The following is an 11,697-nucleotide window of genomic DNA, read 5'->3' as shown; positions in this document are numbered from 1 at the left end:
TTCCTGCTCTGAGAGATGGCCTCAAAATCTAGCTAGCGTTGTACAAGAAAAGGCTTTGACTGATTTCATAAAGGGAGAAGAGAAGCTATTTTTATAGCGGAATTAAATGCTTCTGAATTCTGGATAAAACTGGATATTGTGAAAAGAAAACAACTTCACAATCTAAAGTCACCACTTAATGCTTCCGAAGGAGGAAAGAAACCCAAGCTTCAAGCTCATTAAGTCTTCCATTAAGCCAGAACCTTTAACAGTAAGTTAAAGTTTGACTAAGGGATGCAGCATATGAATCAAATCTTTCATGATGCCAATCCAGAACCTGGCAAGGCTTCTTATAAGGAAGTAGGATCAAGCAGTTATTCTCAGATTTATCAAACCTGCATTTCTGACGGGTCAGTCTATAGCACTGCCAGGGCAGAAAGAGCATCTTTGATCTTCCTCCTTATCTAACTCTGTTGCTAAAAACAGGAAGACAAAAGCTCAAGAACTCTTGGCTCAAATAAAAGAGTATTTTTCATTTTAATTTAACATGGCAATGATTTAATTGAAATGACTGCTGCAGTTAGGAATCTCCAGTGCTACAGCTACCTCTTGGAAGCTTTTACAAAGTTCAAAAATTCTGTTCACGCCTAATAGCTTTTCAGGTTAATTTCTATCGCATTTCTTCTGCCTCCTACCCAGCCACTGCAGAAGTTGAGACAATTATCAGGAAAATTACAGTACAATAGAGATGACCTATTCTGCTGAAGTCTGGATTTATGCTTTTTCAGAACAAATCTTAGGAAAATTCGTATTTATAGGCATTTGGACCTCAGAGAGAGCCAATGTTTCTCTACCTCTAGCACTGCTCTGACATGACTATGCAACTCTCTGTTCCAGCAACAAGTCATTTTTTTAGCAGGAAAATCTAACCTGAACAGGAGTCATATTCATTTTGTGGAAGTTTGCAGAACTTCCCAGTGAAAAGTGAAACAGTAACGGTATCAAGATTCATACAAAGGGGAGTTGTCACCAGTGCCTCCATACACATAGTGCTACGAAGTGTAACAAAAATAAAAAGTCCGAAAGGCTAAACCTCACATCAGTTCAGTGAGGGAAGCGTACTAAACCTAGTTACAACCAGGTTAGAGTAGAGGATTCCCTTCCAGAGAAACAGAGGTTCTTAACAATTTTCCATGTGTGTTATTTTAATTCTTCCCAACTATCTTACAAGACTGTCCCTCATATTCATCTACTTTTTAACTCTTACAACCTTTCCTGTCCAGACTCCTAAGAATCTAGTCTTTCTCCCCTTGTTTTCCTGTTCCTACCAGCTACATCTGATTTAGAGCACCCTGAACACCTTATCCTTCTTTCTTCCTGATTGTTCCAGCTACTGTGGAGCAGAGTAGGAACAAGGTCTCTGTTCTCGGTTCAATGCCTGCTCCATAACACAACGCTCTCCCCCAAAACCATAAGCCTATCAACAGGCAAGCCCTGTTCATCTCCAATATGTAGCAGTCATTGATCAGTTACAAACAAGAAGCACCAGAAAAGATAACTTAAGAAACAATGCTAAGGATTTGAAGCAGTGAGAACTGTTTTGCGTTACCTTTGAGAAAATTAAATCCTCTTTTAAGAGAGAAACTTTTTAGTACTTGAAGTTTTGACAAAATAGAAAGAATTTCTAAAAATGCATAATTTCCATGCAGCAGCTCTCCACTTTACCTGGAAGTACAGAACAGTTTGCTTTTAGCCTGGGAATAAACTGTACCAGCAATCTGACAAAGTTGTTCTTGCATCCATCGAACATCAGCAGGCATGTCAGGAAACCAGTTTACTAACCTACAATCAAAACCAAAATACATTTCAGGAGGATGCATTATGTAGGTAGAAATAATGGTCTTCGGATAGTTATGACTTGAATTCCAGAGTACCAGAATGCCTACAACACTGAATAAGTTCTCAATGAGTAAACTTCCAGAACCATAATAACTCTAAAATGGTTCATTAAAAGTTCCTTACCGTAAAGCAACAGAATAAGCGGACTCCACTGGTAGCGTATATGGAAGCATCAGATAGGATATTACCCGCATCGGGAAAAGTTTAGAGAACTGAGCATAGAATCCGTTCTGTTCTTTACAAGCTTCCTGTAGTGCTTAAGAATAATTATTTTTGAAAGAGATTAGACTTTGAAAACAGTTTAAATAATTTGCTCAAAGTTTAGTAATCTTCAGTCAACAGCATCAAGTGCTATCTGAGCCTTATTCAGTAGGAAAGAAAAGAATTCATCACAAGAAACATTTAACATAAGCCCTATTACTTTAAAATACGGGAAACTCGGACACCTACCAGAGGGTCAAAAGGCATTACCCAGAACTTTTAAGCAGTAAGTCAAATAATTATTTCGTAATAAGGGGATGTAAAGTTCACATCTAAACTATGCAAGTATTTTTGGAGACAACCTCTCTGTTGTCTTAGAGACTCTGTAACTCCAAGGAGTTTAGAGTTCCACAGATTCCAGTTGTTACATGTAGTTATAAGAAATACCACACTTCAAATTTTGTTCTCCTAGGTCATTGGGATCAAAATTTCAGATCTTGAAAATCCACCAAAAAAAAAAACCAACTAGGTAAAAGTTATATATTAAAAAAATATCAGAAGTGGTTTTGGTCTATTAACAGCTTATTAAAAAGACAAAGCCATAAAATTAGAAGTCTACAGAAGCGTGTTTTAAAAATAAGATGGGGATAACCAGCGTTTGGATTTGAGGTTCAACTTTGCTGTGAAATAAATGCTTACAAAAATACTGTGCACATAAGGTTTATCCAAAACCAAGTAAGAATTCAGTTCATGACTCTGCAGTGTTGAAAGTAGCACCTTCCTCCTGCTTCAACCATATTTCTGTAGCTAAATCAAAATGGACATAATCACATTTAATAAGTATTTATAAAGAATGTGGGGGGGGTTGAGCTAGTCTCCAATTTCACAGGCAATTACAAGATTATATAGGAAGCATATTATAAAAGTAAGAAAGGGAAAAAAAAATAAATCAAAGTTTGTCATTCACAGTTACAGGAAACAGCCTGAAGAATGTACCTTTACGAAGCCTAGGAGGTAGACTCTCAAATATGCTTTTCTCCAAAGGACATGGATTTGGTTTCATCTGGTCATTAAGTACTTCGATTTTCAAAGTTTCTACTCTGTTATTTTCTGTCAGTTTTTTTTTCTTCATATGGTCAATGTGTTGCGCAGCCTCATGAGGATTTCTTTTTGTGAAGGGTAAGTGGATATAAATTGAGTCATTCAGAATACCTGAAAAAGTCGAGAGCTTCCACTTAGGCTTGATCTACGGGTCTTCAGAGAATCTGTACAGTACCTGTAGTGCGTGTATTTGTACAACGGCCTATCCTGACTGTCTTCAGGCCTATCCTATCCTGACTGTCAAATTTGATCCACTGTCAAATAACCTTGCTTTTGTAATACCGCAAGCATTTAATCACATTGATGAATATGCTTTTGTAGGTTTAGGTCTTACTTTAAAACAGATTCTAAAGGAAAAGAAAACATCAATTAGATGAAACTGCACTGGGAACATACAGTCATGTACCAAAGTTGTTCCAGCAAAAAACAAGTTATTTAAAGAAGAGGAGAAAAACTGATTTAGTATTTATTTGAAAGAAAACACCTAAAACACATCAGCCATTTGGGAAGTTTGACATGGCAAGTACTTTAAGGCATTTTTACAACAGGGTGGAGAAGGAAAGTGAGTAGGGTTCAATATTGTTTTAAGATACATCCAAAGCATAGATCTAAATCAACACTGGTTGCCTTGCAAAACTGTTCCAAATGAAGAAATAGCATTGATAATTACCGTAGAAAGAAGCACTAGATAACGATCACAACGTGAAAAGTACAAGAAGGGTATTTATACTCTCAGGTTTCCAGAAAACCCTTGACGTTTATATATAAAGACTACCAGATTTGACTACATGCCTATCCATACCTACATACAGAATCTGTATCCTACTTACAATTGCTCCTAAAAGACAAATGTGAAAAGAATATACAGTGAATTTAGCAGAAAAGTTATCTGAAGTATTACAGATGGGGGGTGGGGAGGGGAGGAATTCACTCCTACAGCTGAAATAACAGGAAAGGAGATGCCTAACATTTATAATTATCACTGATCAAAGGTAAAGGTTATAATTATCACTGATTAAGCTTGAAGTAAGACAGACCTGTGACAGAATACAAACAAAAGTGACCACAGGATCAGTTTGTGTGATCCTGTGATCATACAAAAAGGACGACAGTGCAATACGCAGAGGATGTGGGGGACAAACACCAAGAAAGAGCCTCAAGAAATCTCAGATATTGTTGGATGGAAACTTGTGGATGCAACAGAACCCATCTTAGCACAGACAATCACAAGTTACAGACTCTTGATATAGCTTATTTCTTAAAATCACCTGATAAAAAAGTATAAAGCAGGACTCCCTCATTAAATATTTAATAATATCACTAGAAAAATCAGACTCTTGAGCAGAACCATGATGTTCTTGAGCAGTGAAGAAATTTGTTCCAAAAAACCTTGAATATTTAATGTTTGTTATTTTTCACTGCTTACGCTCTGTCAACACATCAAGCTATGACTGCACTGCAATTCTGCTGCTGGTACCGTCTGTAATAGCGCAGACATCACAGTTCAGTCTCCATTCCTCTAATCTGACCCAGTACCAATTTGCTTCTGCATCCAGACTACAGGGATGAGGCATATTTAACTCATGGTTAACTTTATGCTAATATCAAGTTACTTTAACTCATTTGTCTCAAAGTGTGCAGAGCAGTAACATTTATTAATATAAAATGTTACTAGAACTCTAGTAGTAGAGCAAAGCAACTTCCAATTCTTCCTAAACTTATCTGGGTCCTAGCAAGTGCTACGTTACAAGACATCGTCTTCTGAAGTCTTTCATGAGACAGACTAAGAATTTGTCTGTGACTGAGTTTATATGGTTGTTAGCAAGCTCCCAGTTCTGAACTATAAGGCTTTACTCAGAAATTTACTTGGACGACAGCAGAGAGGAGGTGATAAGAAGATAAAGGATTCACAGGAGTGGAAAACATGAGGCTATTCCTATCCTTCACAACAACACAAAAGAAACTAGTAATATGATTTCCCTAGAATTGGAATTCTTCAGTAATTTCGCTTAACAATACCTTAACATTCACTTCACACAAATTTGACAGAAACCTAGAAGTTCAGTTTCTGTGTGGCAGCACAACTTACTTCAGGTGAATAGTTACTGCAGCTGTGGCATTTCTACAAGAACTGTATTTAATGTCCCTTCAGAAACCTCAAAGACCTAGCCCCTTCTTTGCTGCATACAACCCCCCACCTCTTTTTTTTTTAAATCTCAGGTTAAGACCACGCCATCAGTAATTATTCACCAGTGTAACGTACCATTCTCTTTCAAGAATTTAAGAGCATCTGAATATCCTTGCTCACAGATCTCTCCTAGTACCTGCAAGTATAGGATAAATGAGTCAGACAAGTAAAAGGAGATTCAACTTAAGACCAAGAGTCTGCAGAATAAAAAGCCACTTCCATCCACCCTCCATTTCTGCAAGAAAAATTTACATTAACCTGAATCTGCTGAATTACAGCAATTGTTAATATGCCTACTGTGATGATGCATACGTGATCATGTGTACATGAGCTCATCCTCCAGCTATTACAGATGCACTGAGCTATTCACCTAAAAGGATGGCATGCTAACAGTTTGCAAGAATTTCCTCCTCTTTTGTTTCTTTTACTAGCCTTTCAGCAGATGCAAGCAGCAATGAAACAGGGTGGCCTGGAGTATGCCAAATCCGCCCCCTCCCTCCTAACGCTTCCCGCTTTCCAAAACTATGAAAATTCAGCTGTGCAATTTTCATGCTCAGACTTAGTCTTCCATATGAAAACATCTTTCACCAGATGCCACACCAGTTCACCTGCAATAGTCCTAGACAAAGCAAAAAAAAAATTACAAATTTAAAGCCTACATAAGTAGAATTTAACATTTTTCTTCAAGTGGCCAAAAAGGCCTCAATTAAAAAAATACATCTATAGCAGTCAGAAACATTAGTTCTCTGTAGCATATCCCAAGCCAACTGGCAAGGTCTGTTTTCATTTTTTCAGCTTCAGCAGCAATTAAAGAGCATTTCCATCATCAGATCTGCAATTAACAGCTTTTAGCAAAGTTTAAAGGCAACTTTCCTGCACGAAGTATTGAGAACTTCTCAAAACCATGAAGCTTTAGAACTTCTAAGTTCTGAAGTACCTGGTTAGCAGGTAAACATGCAAGGACTACAAACTAAGTTATTAGTTTACCAATGTTGACTTTATGACAGAATCCTGTGCTAATTCTCAAATAAATACTGAAAGCCAATAGCAGGACATGCATTTTTAGTCTAAGAGAGACTAATATTTTTATTACTCTTTCTCTTCTATTTTAATTATTCTATTATTTAGGAGAATGAACACACAAAAAAAAATAGAAACAAGAGGAATGTCAACAGAAAAGTTTATATGACTAGATGAAACGGTAAGATTACTGTAGCTTTCCGCAAAAGCAAGGCTTTTATATGGAAAGCTATTTTAGTAACTACATAAAGGCAGTGACTTACCTTAGGTTCTGGTGGGAAGAGTGCTTGTGTTAAACGATAAAGGTTCCCCAAACTGAACTGAATGCTGGTGTTGGTCAGATTCATTTCATGAAAGTTGGCAGAATTGCCCTTTGGACAGATATCACACTCCCCAGCGAAAGGTGAAACAGTGATGGTATCCTTAGATTCATAGTGAGGTAAGTTGTCACTGATTCCTCCATCCACATAGCGCTACAAAATTAAGAGAAATAAGAAGTCTCAAAGGCTGAGACTTTCTAACTAGCAGATTTTCCATGCAAGAGTAAAATAACATTTAAGACTAACAGAACAGTCGCTGCCTATGCTCCCAGGCTCAACAGTGAGTAGCGTGCTTTGTCCTCTATGCCAGTTAAAAAACATTCCTACCTGTAGTTCCATAGGTATCGCTCTCTACCTGAAAGGAGGTTGTAGTGAGGTCGAGGTCGGTGTCTTCTCCCATGTTATGAATGACAGAACGAGAGGAAATGGCCTTAAGTTGCGTCAGGGGAAATTAAGTTGGATATCAGGAAGAATTTATTTACACAGAGGGTTGTGAAGCACTGGAACAGGCTGCCCAGGGAGGTGGTGGAGTCCCCATCCCTGGAAGTGTTTAAAAGACGTGTAGATGTGGCACTGAGGGACATGGTTTAGGGACCCTGACAGTGCAGGGTGAATGGTTGGACTCAATCATCTTAAAGATTTCTTCAAACCAGATGATTCTGTAGCCTAAGAGTATTCTATTCGGGATTTTTCTGTTTAAGAGCAAGACCATTCTAAAGATCATAATCCTACACAACATGCAGAGAAATAGTAGCACAGCTGTCCCTTCTTCCTCGAAGGAGGGCGCTAACCAAAAGCTACCAGGATACTTCCTTGGAAAGAATATAAACAAAATAATAGCTCTGCGCTTCAAAGCTTAAGTTCTGTGATACTAAACTATTAAGTTAGGCTGAGAGTAACTTAAAACTACTCTCAGTAATTTAATCTAAAAGCATCAAAAATATTTGGATATAAGGTAACTGCAAGTAAAAATGCGTAATGCTTCAGAAACCTTGTCCAAAGTCATGGATTATCTATTCTGCTTCAAGTTTAGAAGCTGTTTCAGGTTATTACTTTTATCTCTTATGTTCTGTTGCACTAAAACTGCAGAAACAGGCATTACTGCCCTACACATTTTAAGATCCAAGAAGTGAAGGGTTCTCTATCGGGGTAACTAATCTATAGTTCAGCAGCTGCTGTGGCCAAAGACGACAACTCCAGCCACTCACAATAGCCAGCTTTCCAGCGGGACCAACTGCAGCCAGTTTGTTCCAATGGTGGCAAAAGACCACTCCACATTACCAGCTTTGCTGGTTTAGTGGCTGCATTTTCCTTCTTCTTAACTAAGCAAGAAACATAACCTCTAGGTCCTTGTAAAGGTAACAGAGCAAGTGTTTTGAGCAGGAAGAACCTGGATTAAAAATTTTATCTGCCTTGATGCTGATTCCTCACCACTCTGAGAAACAAATTAGGAAGAGGACAGCTCAGAGCAATTTATCCAACATGCTATTCTAGTACAGCCTGTTCCTACTTGCCAGCAGCATGGAGCTACTGACAAACTTCCTATAGGAAGGAACACACATAATCACCAAGTCCTCTGTGGAAGTATCGAGTACAATACAACAGGTTTGGCAAAGGAGGAGCCATAGCATGCAGCCTTCACATGAAGCGATTAAAAGGGTGGAAGTACCCATCGGAGTCAGTGTTCTACAGAGGTGAACGGTTCTAAATATTTCAAGTTTCTTCCTATCTGTTCCCCCAGTAATTTTTTTAATCTAAAGCCATTGCTGTGTTTGAAAGGGGTAAAATAAAAAACCCAGAACATAACCCACCACACCCAAAAGCTTCAGAATTGGCAGTAAGATATGCTTTTTGAAAGTTATCCCCAAGTCTTTGTTTTAAAGTATACATGAATGAAGCACCAAGCCAGTAAACAGCAAGATGTTACAAAGTTTACATACTTGACATCGTACTGTGTTTAAGCCCTGCAGAAGTCATGCCAAGCACATGCAACTGTGGTATTCCTACAAAGGTACATCAAAAAATGCTTCCTAAGCATTAAAATCATATCAATATAATTGTAAAGAGAAGTATACAATGATTCCCGCCTTCTCCTTCCCTCAAAAGAGGTCCACATAAAGCATCACTTATATGTGTTTGTACTCTGAACTAACCCTTTTAAAATAACATTGTTGTCTGGTGACAAGAACTGAATAGCCAGATTAGCCTGGATCCACCTAAACCTTGGATTTGGTCCAACATCCTGTTTTCATAACACCTTTAATCTGGAAGAGTTTAAGGAGACATACAAAGGTTTGAAGTACAGATAATGAAAAATCCCTATAAAGTTCTAATCACTTTTGCTTAAATCTGAGCATGAAGAAGAAAATACATTTCATGTCTATCCTTGGCCTTTTTGCACTTCCAGACTGCCTTGAAAACAATCTGTAATCAATCACTGCTAAAGATGTTTTGAGTTTTCCTTCAATATTCTTTCCCTCTCTTTGCATAAGGAGCACCAAAGTTGGAAGGAAAGTAAATGCAAGTTAATACGACACTGTAACAAAAGCCCATGAATGTCACTGCCTTGAAGCGCGTGTCTGCTTCCATACCTGTTAATCAAAACACCTACAACAAACTATATTGACTTTTCTGCAGTTGTTGCCCCTTTAACGAGGACCCTGGAAAACCCAGTACAGCCAAGAAGTATTAAGAGGTTTTGTAACCAAGTTACTAAACAGACTAATATACTTACACTTTACCTTTAAAAAGCAACTTTTCTTACACTGAATACAAATGACAGATGACACTCAAAAGCTTTATTTATATCTAACTGAACATGGAACTTTAATCCAGTTTTAAGGCAGATCTACCTACAGCAAGAACACAAAAATATATAATAAAAAAACCTTGTAACATAGTTTAACAAACAAGTATAAGTGACCCTTCCTATAAATTTGTTGTACAGGTGAATGACTATCACTTTCTTCAGTTAATATTTATCCTTAAGTTGAATACTTGCTCACTTAAAATACTCTCTTGTAATTACTACAACAGCAAGCAAGAAATTTAACAAAGAAAAACCACACGTGTTTGGCAGAAGGGTGAAATACACATAACAAAGGACATTGCTTTTTTGAAAAGTTGTAAGATACAGTTACAGTACTAGAAGCTATGATGGTGTTTATCTTACAGTAGGATAACGAAAAAAAACCTGTCTTAATATTTTCAGAACAGGTAGAACTACTTTTAGATCTTAACAATAGAGACTTACCACACCTCTAAATGATGGTGGAATTAGGCCACAATAAATAGGGACAAATGAACTACAGATTAAAGCCTGTAGGAAAATGAGAACATATAAATTAAATGGTAACTGTTCTATTATTGAAATTATTATTTATCTCTTTAAGATGTCAAGCAAGCAACCAGAGATGTTGCAAAGACGTTGAGCAAGCAACCAAAAAAAATCCCCAAGAACTACCCTTGAATAAAAAGAAGTCAGGGCTAGGGGGGAAAATATTAGCAAGCATTATTTTAAACTGGATGAGGGCATTCCACCTTTCTTTTTTAGAATATAACCACATGCCAAAACCCTGTAAGACTCACTAAAAGACCAGTTCTAGAAATGCTACTTTGCTAATTAGCAAGAAAGTTTATGATCATTCACTTGAGCTACACATTTTCCGAGTAACCAAACTAACTAACTGGGGACACAAATATCAACATTCTGGGATCATATTAAACTAGCTTTGTAACTGACATTAACAATTTTAAAAGACTTTTTGCCTGTTTCCTGATCACTGCTTTTAGAAGAATGACCTTAAAAAAAGTTCTTATTCATGAAGGATACAGTGTTATCAGTACACTACACTTTAAAGGCATGTATTCTTTTTAAGATTCATCCCTTGCACCTACTCACTAAAACAGTTTGCAGATATGGTGACTGGAAAAACTAGTAAGTGAATTTAGCATAATGAAGCTTGAATTCATCTTCAAAATACTGTCACAGTCACAGTATCTTAAAATGTTTAAAATGGAAATCCAATGGGTGACATTAAATGGACTTAGGATTACAGAAAATTTTAAAGATTGCCATACCTGGATAACTTCTTCTTTAGAGTTAAAATTAGATATCAGGGCATTTTTACCATCTGATACTCTGGTTAGTGAAATACACAGTCTGCCAGATGACAACTGGTGAGTGTTTTCTGGAAGATTTCTCATCAGTCCATCTCTTATTATCTTTATCACATTAAAGGAAGGATGAAGAGGACCAAGATTTCGCTTTCTAGCTTCTTTGGCTAATGCCAGAACATCTGCACAAGCCTGAGCTGAAAATAAAATGCATTTAATTTAAGAACAGAAGATGTGTCAAAAAACATAAAACACGCTTCCAGTAATAAAGAACGTCAAGAGCTCCAACTTCTCTCTCTCATTGTTTACATGAAAATTCAAGAACTTTTTAACAGATGAATAACTGCCCACTAGCGTTTAACAGACTTTAGGAATTCTCTGAGGTAAAAAAAAAGTCACTTTAGATGTTCAAATAAAACTCCTGGTGAAGCCCCAGCCACTAAGTTACTTATATGTTATTTATACGTAAACTGTAGGGGTAAAATATCCATGTAAGAAGTTTCCATTAGGAATTATTAATTCAAGAAACACGTTCTTTAAGGAAATAACAAAGATGAGTGACTTTCCATAAGCACGTACTCATGGACACATTATCCATAAGAACCTACAGTGTATGATTCAAAGATATGAAGCCCACAGTACATCTGCTAAAGAAGCACAGCACCGGGGTTCATCGCAGCTAGGAACATTTGTTGGACTTAAGGTTTCAGGGCACCACTTATCTTCATTTACATATAAACACAATAAAGGAAACATTAAATCTAAATTTATGGGAAGAAACATCGGGAGGGAAGTTTTTAAAGCAGTGGCTAAGGAATGTGGGGGAGATCTTTAACACCTCTCACACAGGTATCCACCTTAATAGGGCATTTT

General features: G+C 37.2%; 1 protein-coding gene across 1 annotated transcript in view; it reads right to left on the bottom strand.

Annotated features, from left to right (window-relative positions):
- Window positions 1-11,037, bottom strand: part of LOC104500532 (patatin-like phospholipase domain-containing protein 2) — a gene marked incomplete at its 5' end in the record, with an annotated part of 12,899 nt that extends 1,862 nt beyond the window's left edge. Inside the window, 7 exon segments of the mRNA XM_010144195.1 lie at window positions 1,705-1,821; window positions 2,002-2,134; window positions 3,076-3,291; window positions 5,444-5,504; window positions 6,652-6,861; window positions 9,962-10,027; window positions 10,789-11,037. Of these exon segments, the coding sequence (XP_010142497.1) occupies window positions 1,705-1,821; window positions 2,002-2,134; window positions 3,076-3,291; window positions 5,444-5,504; window positions 6,652-6,861; window positions 9,962-10,027; window positions 10,789-11,037 (1,052 nt within the window).
- Between the last annotated feature and the right edge of the window lie 660 nt (window positions 11,038-11,697).

This window comes from Buceros rhinoceros, unplaced genomic scaffold, assembly GCF_000710305.1.
Source record: "Buceros rhinoceros silvestris isolate BGI_N320 unplaced genomic scaffold, ASM71030v1 scaffold47310, whole genome shotgun sequence".
NCBI classification, from domain to species: domain Eukaryota; kingdom Metazoa; phylum Chordata; class Aves; order Bucerotiformes; family Bucerotidae; genus Buceros; species Buceros rhinoceros.
Note: the sequence above shows the minus strand (reverse complement) of the source record. Positions and strands in the feature narration are given on the sequence as shown.